Consider the following 20,924-nt stretch of genomic DNA (forward strand, 5'->3'; position numbering starts at 1 on the left):
ACCAGTTGGAACTAGCACTTCAGGTCCCCCAGCTTCAGATTTCTAGAGTGGCATATGGCACCTTGAGTTCCTTGGAAGAAAGATGGGATGTCAATATAATTAGCTAAATAACACATGGGGCATATGAATCTTTTATCCCTATTTCAACCAAAGGTGACAGAACTGAACCGTTTCAGGAACTGCAACACGGGGGTTTCATGCTGAATTCTCGCTTCTTGGAGAACAAAAGGTCCTGGGAGAGACGGTCTTGGGAAAGAGTTATGTTCTCTCCCACTTTATACTTTAATAGGCTTTGGCTTGTAAATCTTCAGATGACCGATGAAGGGCACAATCACCCTTCCTGCAACCACAGCTTTACAAGAATTGCAAACGTTCTCAGGCCACACACCCCGTCTCAATCCCACCGAGAAAGCATCAAGGTAAGGAGTGAGGGAAGTGGTTCTAGTATCCCCATTTGTTTGTTTGCCTGTTTATTGCATCCACAGAAACTGTAATGAGGGCATAGTAAAGGATCTGTGAGCTAGGGACGAAATCTGGTAAATATATATATTAAAACCCTCAGAGCTCAATCTTAGGGGCAACAAGCCTTTAGAACCTTAATTTTTGGCTCTACCCCACCCCAGCGGGATCCCAAATTTAGACAGGTGGGTAAAAGAGAGAGAGAGAGAGAGAGAGAGAGAGAGAGAGAGAGAGAGAGAGAGAGAGAGACCCATTGATCAATGTGGCACAGACCAAGTTAGCAGGAGAGTCATCTTAGAACCAACAAAGTAGGTGTACCTCAATGCAAGCTGCAGTTTTTTGTAGGGGAAGGAGAGTGGCATATAAGCTATGGATTCAGCTGTAAATTTCGTTCCACAGTTTAAAGCCAGTCAGAACTGATTCAGTTTTTCAAAACCAGACTGTAAGTTAATCACCACTTAACCAAGACCCACATTCCTCTCTGCTGTCTACTAGAAAAGTAAGACTTGGAACGTGCTTTCGTCTCCCTGACCAAAATGGCCAGAATGATCCGGCGTTGGAGAATGAAATCAAGGAAGCATCCAAAAGAGTGAGGGCGGAAGGAAATTTAATGAATTTTTTTGACATACAATAAAAGTCAGACTAGTCTACGTGTCAGGCAGCAGAGGAAACAACCCACACGGCAGATTGCCAGGAACAGGGTGGACTAGACAACACACAGAGTCCTCTCAAATACTACAACACTATAATTCAGAGACTATGATTCTGCTCATTGTGAGTTTCTTGATGGAAAGTGAAATTGGAGCTACGGCTGAAGCTCCTTTCACATTACAAGCATTTCTATGGTTTCCAACATATTTTTTGATGGTGAGACTTTGATCCTGGGTGAAGCCCTTTCTGCATTCCATGCACTGATGTGGTTTCTTCCCTGTATGAATTATTTCATGGGAACTGAGACTTTCCTTCCAGGTGAAGCACATTCCACACACTGATACGGTTTTTGCCCACTGTGAGTTCTTTGTTGGGAAGTGAGACTTGCCCTCTGATTGAAGTTCCTTCCACATTCCATGCACCTATATGGTTTCTACTCTTTATGCATTCTTTGATGGGAAGTAAGACTATTCTTCCGACTGAGGCTCTTTCCCCATTCCATGCACTGAGGTAGTTACTTCCCACTGTGAGTTACTCAATGAGAAGTGAGACTTCTTCTTTGAATGCAACACTTTCCACATTCCATGCACTGATATGGTTTCTTCTCATATGAATTCTTCGATGGTACATAAGACCTGCTCTCTGAGTGAAGCTTTTTCCACATTCCAAGCACTGATATGGTTTCTCCCCTGTATGAATTCTTTGATGGGAAGTGAGACTATCCTTCCGATTGAAGCTCTTTCCACATTCCAAGCATGGATAGGGATTCTCCCCTGTGTGAATCATTTGGTGGGAAGTGAGCATTGTCTTCCAGCTGAACTTCTTTCCACACTCCAAACACTCATATGGTTTCTCCCCTGTATGGAATCTTTCATGGGACACGAGTCCAGCTCTGTGAGTGAAGCTCTTTCCGCATTCCATACATTGATACGGTTTCTCCCCTGTATGAATTCTTTTATGGTACATGAGACCTGCTCTCTGAGTGAAGCTCTTTCCACAGTCCAAGCACTGATATGGTTTTTCCCCTGTATGAGTTCTTTGATGGAGGGTGAGACTATCCTTCCGATTGAAACTCTTTCCACATTCCAAGCATGGATACGGATTCTCCCCTGTGTGAATCATTTGGTGGGAAGTGAGCATTGTCTTCCAACTGAACCTCTTTCCACACTCCAAGCACTCATACGGTTTCTCCCCTGTATGGAATCTTTGATGGGATGTGAGACTGGATTTCTGAGTGAAGCTCTTTTCACATTCCATGCACTGATACGGTTTCTCACCTGTATGAATTCTTTGATGGACAGTGAGCTCGCCCTTGTGACGGAAACTCTTTCCACATTCCAAGCACTGATAGGGTTTCTCCCCTGTATGAACTTTTTGATGAGAAGTGAGCATATTCTTCCCGTAGAACCCCTTTCCACATTCCAAGCACCTATATGGTTTCTCCCCTGTATGAATTCTCTGATGGACTGTGAGACTGGCCCTCTGACTGAAGCTCTTTCCACATTCCAAGCAGGTATAGGGTTTCTCCCCTGTATGACTTCTTTGATGGAAAGTCAGACTATGTTTCCGGCTGAAGCTCTTTCCACATTCCATGCACTGATAGGGTTTCTCCCCTGTATGAATTCTTTGATGGAAAGTTAAAGCATCCTTCCGTTTGAAGCTCTTCCCACATTCCAAGCACTGATAGGGTTTCTCTCCTGTATGAATTTTTTGATGGGAAGCGAAACTTCTCTTCCAACTAAAACGCTTTCCACATTGTAAGCACTGATACGGTTTCTCCCCGCTGTGAGTTACTTGATGGTAAGTGAGGCGGGATTTCCGACAGAAGTTCTTTCCACATTCCAAACACTGATAGAGTTTTTTCCCCAGTAGATTTGTTAGATTGGAAGTGGAGTGGGAGCTCTGACTGAATCTCTTTCCAGGCCCCGAATATTTAAGCGGCTTCTCCTGTGTGTGGATTCTGTCAGGGTCTTCCTCATTCATTTGCAATTCTTCAGCACCTGCAACCAAGAGAGAAATTCATTAGAGCTTCAGCAAGAAAAGAAATGCAGCTCTTCTAAGTCAGAAAAACAAGGATAAAAAAACCAGGCTATTTTCTTTGATGGATTATGTTGAGTCCAATATGGAGTCTGCTCCATCTCCAATGTCAAGTCATCTCTTTCGTCAACCAAAAACGAATAACCCAACTGAAATTCCTTCAACTTCGCTTACAACCTTAAGCCTACATTTTAAAAGGCCTTGGCAGTTCAGTCCAGCCTGATCACTGTTTAAAAAGACAGAACTTGAGGAAGAATATTTGCAGGCAAATATTTTAGAGCTGTGGGTGTGTTAGAATCCCAGCTGCTATAGGTTGCCCTGCTGAGCTCCATCAAAATATTGGAGATTTGTCACATAGATATACGTATGGAATTTCAAAACAGATATTGTGATCCAACAGGGAGCCTTACCAAGAGAATCCATGATTCTATGATTCTCCTCCATTAGTTCTTTATGCAGAGCTCTCTGGTCAGGATCCAGCAACGCCCACTCCTCGTCTGTGAAATGAACAGCTACATCTTCAAAGCACACCGGACCCTAAAATGAAAAAGAAAAGTATCTTCCTCTAAGACAGCATAAAGATTATCTACTAGGCTAACTGGCCAGTGACATTGTCATCGACACCAGGGAAGGTCCTAGAACAGATAATCAAACATTTGGTCTGTGAGCACTTAGAAAAGGCAGATTAAAAAAAAGAAAAAGAAACCCATTAATCTAGGGTTTCATGCACCACAGACCATCTATGTTCATCTTCTTGAAATTCTGTCAGGCAACCAGCTACAAATCCCCTCATCTAGCCCAACTAACAGAATGAAATATAATTGCTACTCCCTTGCGAAACTGTAGACTGTCCTTCGTTGGTGGTTGGACTAGATGACCTTTGGGTACTTTCCAACTCTAGGATTCTATTACCCTGTGGGCCATCTAGTCCAACCCCTTGCGATGCAGGAATTTCAGCTAAAGTATCCCTGACAGATGGCCATCCAACCTCTGCTTAAAAACCTCCAGGGAAGGAGAGTCCACACCCTCCGGAGTGAGACTGTTCCACTGCTGAACAGCTGTGTCAGAAGGTTTTACATATTTCTAGTCAGAAGCTCCTTTCCTGCAATTTGAAGCCTTTTATTCGAGTCCTGCCTTTTAGAGCAGGAAAAAAGAAGCTCGCTCCATCCTCCATGTGACAACCCTTCAGATATCTGAAGATGGCTATCATAGCTCCTCTTTTCCAGGCTAAACATACTCTCTCAACCGTTCCTCATAAGGCTTGGCTTCCTGAGCCTTGATCATCCTAGTCACCCTGTACACATTTCAGCTTGTCAACATACTTCTTACATTGTGGCTTCCAAAACTGGACACAGTATTTCAGGTGAGGTGTGACCAAGGCAAATTAGAGCAGAACTATTACTTCCCTTGATCTGGATACTAGACTTCTGTTGATACAGCCTAGAATAGCATTCACTTTTTTTGCTGCTGCATCACATTGTTGACTCATGTTAAGATTGTGGTCCACCAAGACCCCTAGATCCTTTTCACATGTACTGCTAGTAAGCCAGGTGTCCCCCATCCTATATTTGTGCACCTGGTTCTTCCTGCCTAAGTGCAGAACCTGAGCTTTGTCCCGACTGAAATTCACATTGTTAGCTTGCACTCAGTTCTCCAATCTGTTACGGTCATTTTCAATTTTGATTTTGTCTTCTGTGGCATTAGCTACCCCTCCCAGTTTGGTGTCATCTGCAAATTTGATTAATAACTCCTCAGATCCTTCAGCCAAGTCGTTTATAAAGATGTTGAACAACATCAGGCCCAGGACAGATCCCTGCGGCACCCCACTTGTCACTATTTTCCAGTATGACGAGGAACCATGACGAGGAACTCTTTGGGTTCAATCAGTAAACCAGCTACAAATCCACCTAACAGTTACCTCGTTCAACCCACATTTCACCATATTCCTCGTGAGAATATCATGGGGGACTTTGTCAAAAGCCTTACTGAAATCAAGATACACTATGTCCACAGCATTCCCCTGATCCACCAGGTTTGTAATGCCATAAAAAAGAAATTAGAATGGTCTGGCATGACTTACTTTGGAGAAAACCATGCTTACTAATCACAGCATCCTTTTCTAAATGCTCACAGACCAAATGTTGAATTATCTGTTCTGATACCTTCTTTGGTATCAATGTCAAGCTCACCGGTCTGTAGTTAACTGGTTCTTCCTTTTCCCCTCTTTTTAAAGCTGGGGACATTTGCCCTCCTCCAGTTTGTAGGGACCTCATCTGTTCTCCAAGATTTCTCAAATATAATAGACAAAGGCTCTGAAATTAAACCCACAAGCTTCTTTAGTACTATTGGATGCAGCAGATCCGGCCCTGGAGATTTCAGTTCATTCAAAGTAAGTAGGTCCCTACCAATTCTGCAATTCTAGAATTCTATGACATTGCTCTGTTGTTTTCTGCCTGTTAATTGCTATGTTGTTTTAATGGGAATGTTGTGCTGCACATTTTAAGTCTGGGTGCTTCCTTTAATATCTTGATGTATTTTTTTATTGTGTCTTTAAACGATGGGTATTCATCTTTGTATGAACGGGTGGAACTCCACATGGTGGTCTTCAAATCACTATGTCTGCGAAAGCATTCCTGTTGCCAGTGGGAAGGATCCCCCCCTTTACTCTCCCTGTGCGCAGTTCTGGGGTGGAACTCTCTTGATGCGCAAAAGCAAAGTTCAGGGGGCGCATGGGGGCAAAAAGAGTAGGAGGAAAGGGGGGAGAAGCCCATTGTGCAACGGATAAGGCTGATTAGGTGAATCCTGGCAACTTTTTCCTATGGTTTCTTACCAGCTTCCCAACATATACTAGCATTCCACCATCAATATAGCAATAAGACAGAGCAGGAATAGCGAGATTTCCTCGGCCTCAGAGGAACCCTGACTGCTCCTTTCCCCACAATGCTCCTTCCCTTACCTCATCTGGTTCTCCGGCCACTGCTTCGTCTCTGCTACCATGGATAGATGGATGAGGAGGTCTTGCTGGCATCCTTCTGTCACCTGCGAGAAATAAAGGGAGGTGGGAGAGCATGAGTGCATGCTTTCTCTAACCACAGATGGACCAAAAAAATAGTGTCACCTGCTGAGTGCATGTGAGACATTGGTATCCATTTCATATTTTAGTTGTGCAAAAATACACAATTCAGTGTCTTCTCCAAGATGATTAAAAGAACCCGCAGATTAGTTTCCAAATCCACAGAATGTGACCAAACAGAGAAAAAACCCATTCCTCCTTACCCAGTGGCCTCTCTCTGGTGTCCAACGGAGTCCTCTCTGTCTCAAAGGAATCTAAGCCCACTTCTGCAAACAAATCCTTTCCCTGAAGAAGCAACAAAGATTAAAGCAGAGAATATGGATTAGAAAAGAAATGTCTGAGGGGGAAAATTTGGTGGTATCTGATATCATTCTTTGGATGCTTTCCAAAAAAAGGATGGGCCATTAGGAGAGAATTTTGGGATACTTTCCCTCATGTTCAGACCCCCTTGGGAGTATCCAGAGGAAAGTCTCTCTCACCTGCTGCTCTGCCTGCTTCCTCTCCTCTGCCTGACTCAGGAGGAATCCTTCGGCCAGGGCCACCGCCTGGGAACTGGTCTCCGCTCCACATTCCCTCACCCAGATCTCCATCTCCGGTGGAAGGACAGCCAGGAACTGCTCCAAGATCACCAGGTCCAGCATCTGAGCTTTCGTGTGCCTTTCTGGCTTCAGCCACTGATGGCAGAGATGGTGGAGTTGGCTGCAAACCTCTCGAGGTCCTTTGGCCTCCTGGTAGCAGAACTGCCTGAACAGCAAGCTCTGCACATCTGAGTGGAGGGTGTCCTCTTCACCCAGGATCTTCTGCATTGAGCTTTCCCTGAATCCTTCACTGCTCTCGGTTTTGATGGCATGGTCTCTTCCTACTTCAGGGTCAGCTGAGTCTTGCTCATCCATCTGGGTTCTCAGGAAGTCTCCAAGAGATCAGAAGGAACCCTTGGTCTTCTGCCAAGTTCTGTCTGTCCTCATGAGAGGCGCTACCAAATCCTACAAAGCAAAAACATTGTTCTGTTATAAAATGCATACACTGTCAGGAGAAGAAAAAAGAAAGCATGGTTGAGATTTGCTAGGAACAAGGCCTGTACCCCCTCACAGCTCAGATTCTTAGCTTTATTCAAGAAACAAGCAGGCAAGGAGGAGAAGCAAGCCTCTAGCCCACCTAGAAGGAAAGTTACCATGCAAAATGTGCAGGCATCTGAAGGGATTTCTGTGCCAAGAATGAGCCTGGTTGCTCCTGCCTTTCAGTATTTTCAGTCTATGAATCCAGTCAGAACAGTAACTGACAAGTGATTCATTTGTACAGAGTGTAATTTGGACCCTAGGCTAGAAGGGGGGTTCCAACCCTGGGGTCCTCAAGAGCTGCTCTCCCTCCCACCACCCCTTGGAATCTCCAACATTCGCAAGATTTCATTTCCCAGAAGGTGGAAGAAGCAACAAGGGGATCATCTATCTTGGATCTGGTCCTCACCAGCAAGGAAGTACTGGGAAACTTGGGAGGACCTGCCTAGATCAAGGGGAGTAACCGTCTCACTCTATTCTGCCCTGGTCAGACCACACCTGGAATACTGTGTCCAGTTCTGGGCGCCACAATTTAAGAAGGATGTGGGCAAGCTGGAACGTGTGCAGAGGAGGGTGACTGAGAGGATCAAGGGTCTGGAAACCAAGCCTTATGAGGAAGGGTTGAGGGAGCCGAGTATGCTTAGCCTGGGAAAAGAGGAGACTGAGAGAGGAGTATGGTCTAAATTTAAACACAAATCATTATCTTCACTTTGAACGCTCCTCCCATGTTCATGCACAGACCAACACTTTATACTGTTTTATTGTTAACAGAAGGGGGAAATTACTCTTCCTCATTCAACAAGGGGTCCTGACTAGGAATCTGGCCATGTGTTGTGGACTGTTAACTCTGCTGTTTCCCTTTTTTCTGGCTTTGTTTAAACCATTTCACAAACCAGGAACTCATGCCCTGACCACCTATAGTTCAGCATACAGTGGTGCCCCGCAAGACAAATGCCTCGCAAGACGAAAAACCCGCTAGACGAAAGGGTTTTCCGTTTTTCGATGCGCTTCGCAAGACGAATTTCCCTATGGGCTTGCTTCGCAAGACGAAAACGTCTTGCGAGTCCTTTCGCTCCCCCCCCCTTTTCTAAGCTGCTAAGCCGCTAATAGCCTTTTAGCCGCTAAGCCTTTAATAGCCGCTAAACCGCTAATAGCGCTAATCCGCTAATAGGGTTGCTTCGCAAGACGAAAAAACCGCTAGACGAAGAGACTTGCGGAACGAATTATTTTCGTCTTGCGAGGCACCACTGTATGTTGTGGATTTGCCTGCAAATTTATTGTTGTATTTTTGTGATCTAGAGATGACACGAAAAGACTCCATCTATCTATTTGTATCATTTATTACTCCTACGACCCTTGCTTATAAAACCCAATAAAAGGTTATTCCTTAAGGAAAGGGCAAAGACAACAGGCAGAGACTCAGGCCCCGTCCGCACTGTGTTTGCAAAGTAGGATCAGAGCATTTCGAAGAGCCCTGGCTTCCTCCATAGAATCGTGGGAACCATGAATCAGCCTCATTGCTCTTTTAAAACCATCTACATGGTTTTGTATGTTTTGTCATATTATCTGCATTGAGACTTTCCTTTATTCTTATAGATTATGGATTAGTAATTCTTTATTGTACAGTGGTACCTCGGGTTACATACACTTCAGGTTACAGACGTTTCAGGTTACAGACTCCGCTAACCCAGAAATATTACCTCGGGTTAAGAACTTTGCTTCAGAACAGAAATTGTGCAGTGGTAGCGCGGCGGCAGCAGGAGGCCCCATTAGCTAAAGTGGTGCTTCACGTTATGATCAGTTTCAGGTTAAAAACGGACCTCCAGAACAAATTAAGTTCTTAACCAGCGGTACCACTGTAACTGATAAGTGTATATTGTTTAATTGTTATTTGTTGATGTTTAATTTTACTGTTTACTATTAGATTATAATGCATTATTGAATATTGTTTTATTTTATATAAGTTGTTTATTTTAATCTTACTGTGACTTTTTATATTGTTTTGGATTTTTATTATTTATTGTTTTGTTGTGTTTTTATACGTGTTGGAAGCTGACCAGTATGGCTGGGGCAAACTAACCAGATGGGAGGGGTATAAATATAATAATAATAATAATAATAATAATAATAATAATAATAATAATAATAATAGTTAATTGTTGTTATTTAGCTTGGTGGGCATCCCTGCCTCCTGCCGAGGGAGTTCCATAGATTTAACTCTTCGGCGCATGAAGACGCACTTTTTATACCCTCCATCTTCCAACATTCCTTATTTATTTACTGCATAGGTCAAGTTGCGTTAATTGTTTGGGTGGATTTTATGTCGGAATGTTTCCGTCTGGCTGCAACCTCTTCTAACAGATGCGGCTGGTTCCTAGATCTGCAGGGGGGCTGTTTGCAGCCCATTGTTTCCTCGCCAAAGCGGCGAGCATCGCATCCCTACAAAGGGCACCGTTGCAAACCTCCTCCCGAAAATTCGCCCCTTCCCTGGCTTCCCTCCCCATGCATGACAGGCACAGGACCCTCTCGAATACACCCCCCCGGCTGCCCTGGGACCCCCTTCTCCCCCCTGCACCCAAAGGGGGAAGAGAGAGGAGACTCACCTAATCCCCCGAGGGGCCACCAAGGCAGCCCTTGCGCAGGAGACAGACAAAACTTGCAGGAAGTGACGCGGGGGAGGGAGCTTTGCCCGGCAGGATCTGGCCCCACCCCCTCCGCGATCTCCCTCCCCCTCCAGTAATCCGCTCAGCTCCTTTTAACCCTTGCAAATATGAGCGCACCAAGCACACCCCTCTCTGCGCTTCCTCTCTCCGAAGCAGATCTGTGCATTGCGCACAGCCGGAGGAGGGGCTTCATTTGGGGGGGGGGCGTCCTGGCTGGGCTCTGAGCTGCTCCCTCCCTTGGCCAGGAACGGGAGGAGCAGCTGGCAGGGAAAAGGCTCTGCAAGAAGCAGGAGTCGCCTTCCTAGGACAGGAGGAGGAGGAGGGGTCATCCCGGTGGGTCAACCGATAGTGGGGCTTTCATGCACCTTCCTGTATTTCCCCTTGTACTGAGGAACACTCCATGTTGTTAAACAGGGACGACACGTGTGTGTGAGAGAGAGAGGGGGGGGGAGCGCTTTCTACAATCAGGACCAGCAGAACATCGCTGCCTTTCTAGGGGATGCGAAAGGTTGTCTGGGGCTGTTGCTTCTCTGACTGAGTGCTACGCCAGGCTCCAAGGCAGCCGTTGGATGTTAAGCCACGCTTCCTCCGTCGTTTTGTAGCTGACACCCCCAGCACTCTCCCAAAATTCAAAACATATTTTTGCTTTTTTTCATTTATTCCATAAAATCTATTCAAAAGCTTGGTTAATATAAGGTAGGTGTATCTCACTGCAAGCTTCAGTTTTTGGGTAGGGGAAGCGGCATATAAGCTAAGCTGTAAATTTCGTTCTTCAATTTAAAACCAGTTGGAACTAGCACTTCAGGTCCCCCAGCTTCATAAATAAATAAAATAAATAAATATAAATAAATAACAAACACACGTACATCAGAATAACACAGAAGAATCTATTATCCCCATTCCAGCCAAAGGTGACAGAATTCATCAGCTGCAGCCCAGCAGTTTCACGCTGCAATCTCCTTTTGAAATTCTTCTCTTGGAGAACAAAAGGTCCTGGGAGAAAAGGTTTTGGGAAAGAGTTGTATTCTCCCCCACTTTATACTTTAATAAGCTTTGGCTTGCAGATGCTCAAATGATCAATGAAGGGCACAATCTGCCTTCCTGTAACTGCAGGTATGCAGGAAACATGCATAAATGTTCTCAGGGCACAGCTGATCTCAATGCCAGTGACACAGCATCAGAGGAAAAACTGAGTTAAGCAGCACTGTAATTCTAGGGCTAAGTATCCCAATTTGTTTGCTGAATCCGTTGAAATTCTAACAAGGGCATAGTGAAATCACTGTGTGCTAGGAGCTAAATCCAGTTTTTTAAAAAGCCTCAGAACTCCATCCTAGGGGCAATAACGCTTTAGAAACTTAAGTTTTCAGCTCTGCCCCAGCAGGAATATCTTGAGGAGCCAGAAGCTTAGATGAGATCCCAATTTTAGAGAGGCGGGTATAAAAAAAGCGAAACCCATTGGCCTATGGTTTCATGTGGCAGAGACTAAGTTCACATGAGAGCCATCTTAGAATCAACAAGGTAGGCGTCTCTCACTGCAAGCTTCAGTTTTTTGGTAGGGGAAGGAAGAATGGCATATAAGCTATGGATTCAGCTCTAAGTTTCGTTCTTCAGTTAGAACTAGTTCAGCTTTTCAAAACCAGAGTGTAAATTATTCCCCACTTAACCAAGACCCACATTCCTCTCTGCTGTCTACTCGAAAAGTAGGACTTGGAACGTGCTTTCGTCTCCCTGACCAAAATGCCCAGAGTGATCCTGCGTTGGAGAATGAAATCAAGGAAGCATCCAAAAGAGTGAGGGCAGAAGGAAATTTAATGAATTTTTTGACATACAATAAAAGGCAGACTAGTCTACATGTCAGGCAGCAGAGGAAACAGCCCCTACAGCAGGTTGCCAGGAACAGACAATGAAAAGTCCTTACCACCTGCTTTTTATTCAATATTTATAGACAGAGGCTTGGAACGCAGCCTCTGGGACTAATGGTGTTGTCCTGGGTGACTCTCCACTCCCTGGGAGCCAGTGTGGTATAGTGGTTAAGAGCGGTAGTCTCGTAATCTGGTGAACCGGGTTCGCTTCCCCGCTCCTCCAGATGCAGCTGCTGGGTGACCTTGGGCCAGTCACACTTCTCTGAAGTCTCTCAGCCCCACTCACCTCACAGAGTGTTTGTTGTGGAGAAGGAAGGGAAAGGAGAATGTTAGATGCTTTGAGACTCCTTCGGGTAGTGATAAAGCGAGATATCAAATCCAAACTCTTCTTCTTCTTCCCTTTTTCTCCCTCATTTGTCACCTTCTCCCCTACAGGTGGCGCTGAGGGCCCTTTGCTCTACAGTGGTACCTCAGGTTTAGAATTTAATTCGTTCTGGAGGTCTGTTCTTAACCTGAAACTGTTCTTAACCTGAAGCACCACTTTAGCTAATGGGGTCTCCTCCTGCTGCTGCATCGCCAGAGCACGATTTCTGTTCTCATCCTGAAGCAAAGTTCTTAACCCAAAGTAATATTTCTGGGTTAGCAGAGTCTGTAACCTGAAGTGTATGTAACCCGAGGTACCACTGTACTTTCAAGGCTTGCCGGGTTCTGGGAGATGGAGGTCTAGAATGCTTTCCAAAGACACTGTGTCTGTCAGCTATTGCCCTCCTGGTGATTCCTCTTCCTCCATCTCATGTCCCCTTATTTCCCAGCTTTCCCCCTCAACTGCCTCTGAGCTGTGACCTCCCTCAAACCCCTGTTGTAATTCTGAACTGTCTTCTTCTCTGGAAAGGTCAGGCTGGGGAGGTGGTCTCCACCATTCCTCCTCTGCCCAGTCCCTAACACCATGGAACAGGAACAAAAAACAAGCCAACCAGAATGGTTGCAGAGGAGTCTGGAAACCAAGCCTTATGAGGAATGGTCAGCCTAGAAAAGAAGACACTGAGAAGAGCTATAATAGCCATCTTCAAATATCTCAAGGGCTGTCTCATGGGAGAGGGGACAAGATGAAGGAAGGCTGTTTTGCTATGCTCTGGGAGATAGGACATGAAGCAATGGATGCAAGTTGCAAGAAAAGAGAATCAGACTAAACATCAGGAAGAACCTTCCACGGGTAAGAGCTATTCAACGGTGGAACAGGCAGCCTCAGAAGGAGCTGGGTTCTCCTTCCATGGAGGTTTTTAAGCAGAGGTTGCATGCTCATCTGCCATAGTGTAGATTCCTACATTCCAGGTGGGTGAACTAGACAACACAGAGAGTCCTCTCAAATGCTACAACTCCAGAATTCTGAGACTCTATGATTCTCCTCAATGTGAGCTTCTTGATGCAAAGTGAAATTGGAGCTACAGCTGAAGCTCATTTCACATTACAAGCATTTCCATGGTTTCCAACATATGAATTCTTTGACGGTGAGTGGGTAAAGCTCTTTCTACATTCCAAAAATTATATGGTTTCTCCCCACGGTAAGTTAATTGATGAGAAGTGAGACTGGCCCTCTGATTGAAGCTCTTCCACATTCCAAGCACTGATATGGTTTCTTCTCATATGAATTCTTTGATGGTACATAAGACTGGCTCTCTGAGTGAAGCTCTTTCCACATTCCAGGCACTGATACGGTTTCTCCCCTGTATGAATTCTTTGATGGGAAGTCAGACTATCCTTCCGATTGAAGCTCTTCCCACATTCCAAGCATGGATAGGGATTCTCCCCTGTGTGAATCATTTGGTGGGAAGTGAGCATATTCTTCCAGCTGAACCTCTTTCCACACTCCAAGCACTCATATGGTTTCTCTCCTGTATGTATTCTTTCATGGTACATGAGACCAGCTCTGTGAGTGAACCTCTTTCCACACTCCAAGCACTCATATGGTTTCTCTCCTGTATGAATTCTGTGATGGGAAGTGAGCTCGCTCTTCTGACGGAAACTCTTTCCACATTCCAGGCAAAGATAGGGTTTCCCCCCTGTATGAACCTTTTGATGAGAAGTGAGAATATTCTTCCCATAGAACCCCTTCCCACATTCCAAGCACTGATAAGGTTTCTCTCCTGTATGAATTCTTTGATGGGAAGTCAGACTATCCTTCCGATTGAAGCTCTTCCCACATTCCAAGCATGGATAGGGATTCTCCCCTGTGTGAATTATCTTGTGGGAAGTGAGCATATTCTTCCAGCTGAACCTCTTTCCACATTCCAAGCACTCATATGGTTTCTCCCCTGTATGAATTCTTTGATGGGACATGAGACCAGCTTTGTGAGCGAAGTTCTTTCCACATTCCAAGCACTTATACGGTTTCTCCCCTGTATGTATTCTTTTATGGGACATGAGAGCGGCCCTCTGGGTGAAGCTCTTTCCACATTCTAAGCAGTGATATGGTTTATCCCCTGTATGAATCCTTTGATGGAGAGTGAGACTATCCTTGCGACTGAAGCTCTTTCCACATTCCAAGCACTGATAGGGATTCTCCCCTGTGTGAATTATTTGGTGCGAAGTGAGCATATTCTTCCAACTGAACTTTTTTCCACACTCCAAGCACTCATATGGTTTTTCCCCTGTATGGAATCTTTGATGGTACACGAGGCCAGCTCTGTGAGTGAAGCTCTTTCCACATTCCATGCATTCATATGGTTTCTCCCCTGTATGAGTTCTTTGATGGGAAGTGAGCTCACTCTTCTGACGGAAACTCTTTCCACATTCCAAGCACTGATGGGGTTTATCCGCTGTATGAATTTTTTCATGAGAAGTGAGCATATTCTTCCCGTAGAACCCCTTCCCACATTTTAAGCACTGATATGGTTTCTCCCCTGTATGAATTCTTTGATGGGAAGTGAGACTATCCTTCTGACGGAAGCTCTTTCCACATTCTAAGCACGTATAGGGTTTCTCCCCGGTATGAATTCTTTGATGGAAAGTTAGACTTTGCTTCCGACTGAAGCTCTTTCCACATACCATGCACTGATACGGTTTCTCCCCTGTATGAATTCTTTGATGGAAAGTGAAAGCATCCTTTCGACTGAAGTTCTTTCCACATTCCAAACACTGATAGGGTTTTTCCCCTGTATGAATTTTTTGGTGGGAGGTGAAACTTCTCTTCCAACTGAAACTCTTTCCACATTCTTGGCACTGATATGGTTTCTCTGTGCTGTGAGTTATTTGATGAGAAGTGAGGTTGGATTTCCGACAGAAGTTCTTTCCACATTCCAAACACTGATATTGTTTCTTCCCCAAGAGATTTGTTAGATTGGAAGTTGAGTGGGAGCTCTGACTGAATCTCTTTCCAGACCCTGAATATTTAAGCGGCTTCTCCTGTGTGTGGATTCTCTCGGGGTCTCCCTCATTCTTCATTTGCAATTCTTCAGCACCTGCAACCAAGAGAGAAATTCATTAGAGCTTCAGGAAGAAATGCAGCTCTTAAATATCAGAACAACAAAGATAAAAAAGCCAGGATCTTTTCTTTTACTTCTTTTGTTGAGCCGAAACGTCTCCAATCTCATCTCATTTGTCAAACAAAAATGGACACAACAAAAACAAAACACCTGACTGAAGTTTCTTCAACTTCCCAAACAACTTCCCAAACATCTTTAAAACCTACATTTTAAAAGGCTTGGGCAATTCAATTCAGTCCAGCCAGATCATGGTTTAAAAAGGCATTACTGAAGGAAGAATATTTGCAGACCAAACAGCAGATAGCCCCACATCCAGTGAGCTGCAAGAGTATTAGAATCCCAGATGCAAGAAGCAGCGTTGTTGAAATACATCAAGATATATGGTACTTTCTTTCAGCTTTGGTGGACGTGCCCAAAGATTAAGGCTTTCTGGGAAATGATATATAATGAAATGAAAAAGGTACTTAAATGTACTTTCCTTAAGAAACCAGAAGCCTTTCTCCTGGGCATTGTCGGCCAATTGGTGCCAAAGAAAGATAGAACCTTTTTTATGTATGCTACAACAGCAGCAAGAATACTCATCACAAAGTATTGGAAGACACAAGATCTACCCACTCTGGAAGAATGGCAGATGAAGGCGATAGACTACATGGGACTGGCTGAAATGACTGGCAGAATCCGAGACCAGGGAAAAGAGACGGCGGAAGAAGATTGGAAGAAATTTAAGATCTATCTTAAGAGACATTGTAAGATTAATGAGTGTTAAAATGTTGCGGCTATAGAAGTAAGCGAACTACAGCTGTAAAGATTAGGTTAAAGGAAAAGAAAGGATTACAATTAGATTAAATTAAGGGTGAGGATTTGCTGAACGAAATATTTGAAATTGGAATGCAGAAAGGGGAGGTATGAGGAGGTCGGTGAAGTAAGGTTTAAGAGAATAAGGAGTTGAAATTATATTTGTTTGTTTTTGTGTGTGTTTGTTTGTATTGTGTTTGATTTTATAATTTGTGAAAATTGAATAAATATCTTTTAAAAAAGAAAAGAAAAGAAATACATCAAGATATAGGTTTGTCACATAGAATTTCAAAACAGATATCACAATCCAACAGGGAGCCTTACTGAGAGAGTTCATGATCCCACCATTCTCCTCCATGACTTCCTTATGCAGAGCTCTCTGGTCAGGATCCAGCAACGCCCACTCCTCGTCTGTGAAATGAACAGCTATATCTTCAAAGCACACTGGACCCTAAAAGGAAATGAAAAGTATCTTCCTCTTAGCATAAAGATCACCTACTACACAGGTAATGACTGACCAGTGAGAGTGTTATCAATACCAAGAAAGGTCCTAGAACAGAGAATGAAACAGTCTGTGAGCTCTTAGAAAAGGCAGATTAAAATAAATAAAAAGAAACCCATTAAAAAGAAGAGTCTTTTTAAATATCTTCTAAAAGAATTGTTTTAATTTATTTCGACTACGGCAGACCAACATGGCTACCTACTTGAACCACTGATCTAGGGCAGTGATGGCAAACCTTTTAGAGACCGAGTGCCCAAACTGCAACCCAAAACCCACTTACTTATCACAAAGTGGCACCATGGCAATTAACCTGTATATCTCATTTTTTCTGTGTGTTTCACGTTTCTTCTTTATGACTGCTGTTGCAATAAATAATCCTTCATAAAAGTTATTGCATTACATGATTCATTAAATTATATTTTCTTTGATATATAGTTTTATGGTATAACTCAGTGCTTTTTTTCTTAATGATTCCATGACATTGCTCTGTTGCTTTCTACATGTTAACTGCGTTGTTGTTTTAATGGCATTTTTTATCGTGTCTTTAAATGATGGGTATTCATCTTTGTATAAATGGGTGGAACTCCACATAGTGGATTTCAAATCACAAATATGTCTGCGAAAGCATTCCTGTTGCCAGAGGGAAGGATCCCCTCTTTACTCTCCCTGTGTACTGTTGTGGGCTGGAACTCTCCTGATGCGCAAAAGCAAAGTTCAGGGGGCGCATGGGGGCAAGAAGAGTAGGAGGAAAGTGGGAAGAAGCCCACTGTGCAACGGATAAGGCTGATTAGGTGAATCCTGGCAACTTTTTCCTATGGTTTCTTACCAGCTTCCCAACATATACTAGCATTCCACCATCAATATAGCAATAAGACAGAGCAGGAATAGCGAGATTTCCTCGGCCTCAGAGGAACCCTGACTGCTCCTTTCCCCACAATGCTCCTTCCCTTACCTCATCTGGTTCTCCGGCCACTGCTTCGTCTCTGCTACCATGGAAAGATGGATGAGGAGGTCTTGCTGGCATCCTTCTGTCACCTGCGAGAAATAAAGGGAGGTGGGAGACCATGAGTGCATGCTTTCCTCAGAGGCGAATTAGTGCATCTCTAACCACAGACGGACCAAATAAATAACAATAATAATAATTTTCATTTATACACCGCCCTCCCCAGCCAAGACCGGGCTCAGGGCGGCTAACAAGCAATAATAAAAACAAGTTGAATGGTTACAACTTAAAAACAAATTTAAATACAACATTAAAATATTGAAACATTAAAATATTAAAATGTAGCCTCATCGCAGGAGGAGAAAAGGGGAAAGGAAAAAGAAAGAGAGGGAGGGAGGGAGGGAATCAAACTGGCTCCAAGCCAAAGGCCAGGCGGAACAACTCTGTCTTACAGGCCCTGCGGAAAGAAATCAGATCCTGCAGGGCCCTGGTCTCATGAGACAGAGCGTTCCACCAAGTCGGGGCCAGAGTTGAAAAGGCCCTGACTCTGGTTGAAGCCAGTCTAACTTCCTTAGGGCCCAGGACCACTAGGTTAGATTAGAGCCTCGGGAAGAAATGGAGTCCCAAATAATTGAACTACTACTAGGCTGTTGCTATTTACGGACCTTGAGGCTCTCCGTGGGACATACCGGGAGAGGCGGTCCCGTAGATACGAGTGTCCTAGGCCGTGAAGGGCTTTAAAGGTCAAAAGCAGGACCTTAAATCCGACCCTGTACTTCACCAGGAGCCAGTGCAGCTGGAAAAGCACTGGGTGCTTTTAGTAGTAAAAGGTAAAGGCAGAGGACCCCTGGAGGGTTAAGTCCAGTCCAAGGGGACTATGGGATGAAGCGCTCATCTCACTGCAGGCTGAGGGAGCCGGCGTTTGTCCTCAGGCAGCTTTCTGGGTCATGTGGCCAGCAGGACTAAACTGCTTCTGGCGCAATGGGACACCGTGGCAGAAGCCAGAGCGCACGGAAACACCATTTGCCTTCCTGCTGCAGCGGCACCTATTTACAGTGGTACCTCGGGTTAAGAACTTAGTTCTTTCTGGAGGTCATGTGAGAGAGACACACGAGTGCAGAAGCAGCCAAGCAAGCTGGGAAGAGCTGGGACTGCACAATCATTTGGGCCTAAGAAAGTTATTCAGGCCTAACTGCTCTGAGATGGGACTCATTCTCCTTATAAGTAGCAGCCATTTTCTCTCTGTGTTCTCAGTAAGATTGCAGTCAGAGTCAGTTGTGAGCAGAGTCAGTATGTAAGCTCAGTCAAACTGTTTTGAACCATGTTGTTGATGAAGAAGTTTATTTTAACTCAGTAAAGCTCTTATTCTTTCACTTTAAAACTCTGCATTATTAATTTACTCTGTGCGTCATTCTTAACCTGAAACAGTTCTTAACCTGAAGCACCACTTTAACTAATGGGGCCTCCCGCTGCCGCTGCGCCGCTGGAGCACGATTTCTGTTCTCGTCCTGAAGCAAAGTTCTTAACCCGAGGTACTATTTCTGGGTTAGCAGAGTCTGTAACCTGAAGCATCTGTAACCCGAGGTACCACTGTATCTACTTCCACTGGTGTGCTTTTGAACTTCTAGGTTGGCAGAAGTTGGGACAGAGCAATGGGAGCTCACTCTGTCACGGGGATTTGAACTGCTGACCTTGCTGTCGGCAAGTCCAAGAGGCTCAGTGGTTTAGACCACAGCGCCACCTGCTGAGTACATGCACGATGTTTGTACCCATTTTATATATTTATATTTTATATAAATATTTTATATTTTAATCTAAGAAGATTAAAAGAACCCGCAGATTAGTTTCAAAATCCACAGTATGTGACCAAATGGAGAAAAAGCTCCTTCCTCCTTACCCGTTGGCCTCTCTTTGGTGTCAAATGGAATCCTCTCTGTCTCAAAGGAATCCAGGTCCATTTCTGCAAACAGATCCTTTTCCTGAAAGAGCAACAAGGATTCAAAACAGAATGGGGAGAAGGATTCAGAAAGGATTGACAGCGGCAAATACTTTATGGTATAAGAGATCATTCCTAGGCTGTTCCCCCCCCCCAAAAAAATATGGACCATTAGGAGAGAATTTGGGGATACTCTCCCTCCTGTTTGGAGCCCCTTGGGAGTATCCAGAGGAAAGTCTCTCTCACCTGCTGCTCTGCCTGCTTCCTCTCCTCTGCCTGACTCAGGAGGAAGCCTTCGGCCAGGGCCACTGCCTGGGAACTGGTCTCCGCTCCACATTCCCTCACCCAGCTCTCCATCTCCAGTGGAAGCACAGCCAGGAACTGCTCCAAGATCACCAGGTCCAGCATCTCAGCTTTTGTGCGCTTTTCTGGCTTCAACCACCGACAGTCAAGGTGGTAGAGTCGGCTGCAAACCTCTCGAGGTCCTTCAGCCTCCTGGTAGAACTGCTTGAACTGCTTGCTCTTCATATCTGAGCAAACGGTGTCCTCCTCCCCCAGGATCTTCTGTACAGAGTTTTCCAAAAATGCCCCACTGCTCTCGGTTTTGATGGCATGGTCTCTTCCTGCTTCACTGCCAGCTGAGTCTTGCTCATCCATCTGGGCTCTCAGGAAGTCTCAAAGAGATCGGAAGGAATCCTTGGTCTTCTGCCAAGTTCTGTCTGTCCTTATGAGAGCTGCTAGCAAATCCTACAAAGCAAATATATTGTTCTGTTATAAAATTCATACACTGTCAGGAGAAGATAAGATCTTCCTTGAGCAAGCATGGTTGAGTCTTCCTAAGAACCAGGCCTCTACTCCACACAGCCCAGACTCCGAGCTTTTTGTAACAAGCAAACAAACATAAGGAAGAAGTAGGAGAAGCAAGCCTCTAGCCCTCCTAGAAGGAAAGTTACCATGCAAAATGTGCAGGCATCTGAAGGGATTTCTGTGATACGAGTAAGCCTGGTTGCTCCTGCCTTTCAGTATTTTCAGTCTATGAATCCAGTCAGAACAGTAACTGACAAGTGAGTCATTTGTACAGTGTGTAATTTGGACCCTAGGCTAGAAGGGGGGTTCCAACCCTGGGGTCCTCAAGAGCTGCTCTCCCTCCCACCACCCCTTGGAATCTCCAACATTCGCAAGATTTCATTTCCCAGAAGGTGGAAGAAGCAACAAGGGGATCATCTATCTTGGATCTGGTCCTCACCAGCAAGGAAGTACTGGGAAACCTGGGAGGACCTGGCCAGAACAAGGGGAGTAACCGTCTCACTCTCTTCTGCAATGGTCAGACCACACCTGGAATACTGTGTCCAGTTCTGGGCGCCACAATTTAAGAAGGATGTGGGCAAGCTGGAACGTGTGCAGAGGAGGGTGACCAATGTGATCAAGGGTCTGGAAACCAAGCCTTATGAGGAAGGGTTGAGGGA

At 44.7% G+C, this 20,924-nt stretch overlaps 3 protein-coding genes across 15 annotated transcripts in view; 1 reads left to right on the forward strand and 2 right to left on the reverse strand.

Moving 5' to 3' along the window:
* LOC308569540 (uncharacterized protein) overlaps window positions 1–20,924 on the forward strand; it is a 62,934-nt gene that overhangs the window by 18,678 nt on the left and 23,332 nt on the right. The gene's annotated exons all lie outside the window — the stretch shown is intronic.
* LOC308569554 (uncharacterized protein) lies at window positions 1,050–9,894 on the reverse strand. The gene is made up of 7 exons (XM_081163618.1): window positions 9,879–9,894; window positions 7,774–7,920; window positions 6,700–7,203; window positions 6,424–6,505; window positions 6,104–6,186; window positions 3,558–3,684; window positions 1,050–3,110 (listed from the first exon to the last, which is right to left on the reverse strand). The coding sequence occupies exons 3-7, from the start codon at window positions 7,111–7,113 to the stop codon at window positions 1,642–1,644; spliced, it is 2,175 nt and encodes a 724-aa protein (XP_081019744.1). The 5' UTR covers window positions 7,114–7,203; window positions 7,774–7,920; window positions 9,879–9,894; the 3' UTR covers window positions 1,050–1,641.
* Window positions 11,730–20,924, reverse strand: part of LOC308569524 (uncharacterized protein) — a 44,833-nt gene continuing 35,638 nt past the window's right edge. For 4 of the 13 annotated variants that reach the window (XM_081163532.1, XM_081163541.1, XM_081163530.1 and 1 more), the window contains exons 2-6: window positions 19,705–20,205; window positions 19,420–19,501; window positions 17,532–17,614; window positions 16,402–16,528; window positions 11,730–15,258 (exon numbers count right to left, since the gene is read on the reverse strand). In XM_081163532.1, coding sequence (XP_081019658.1) covers window positions 13,343–15,258; window positions 16,402–16,528; window positions 17,532–17,614; window positions 19,420–19,501; window positions 19,705–20,115 — 2,619 coding nt within the window. In that variant the 5' untranslated portion in view covers window positions 20,116–20,205 and the 3' untranslated portion in view covers window positions 11,730–13,342. Of the gene's footprint in view, window positions 15,259–16,401; window positions 16,529–17,531; window positions 17,615–19,419; window positions 19,502–19,704; window positions 20,206–20,924 lie in introns of those variants that run through there. The other 9 variants (XM_081163537.1, XM_081163536.1, XM_081163529.1 and 6 more) reach the window with 5 other exon arrangements.

Source organism: Podarcis bocagei, assembly GCF_964188305.1.
Source record: "Podarcis bocagei genome assembly, chromosome: 12".
NCBI classification, from domain to species: domain Eukaryota; kingdom Metazoa; phylum Chordata; class Lepidosauria; order Squamata; family Lacertidae; genus Podarcis; species Podarcis bocagei.

Excerpts from the sequence above, each read along its gene's own strand:
- LOC308569554 (XM_081163618.1), bottom strand. The coding sequence starts at position 7,113 with ATGGATGAGCAAGACTCAGCTGACCCTGAAGTAGGAAGAGACCATGCC. Across the intron at positions 6,187-6,423 it reads CACCAGAGAGAGGCCACTGG|GTGACAGAAGGATGCCAGCA; the intron begins GTAAGGAGGAAT and ends TATTTCTCGCAG. Across the intron at positions 3,111-3,557 it reads TAGAATCATGGATTCTCTTG|GTGCTGAAGAATTGCAAATG; the intron begins GTAAGGCTCCCT and ends TCTTGGTTGCAG.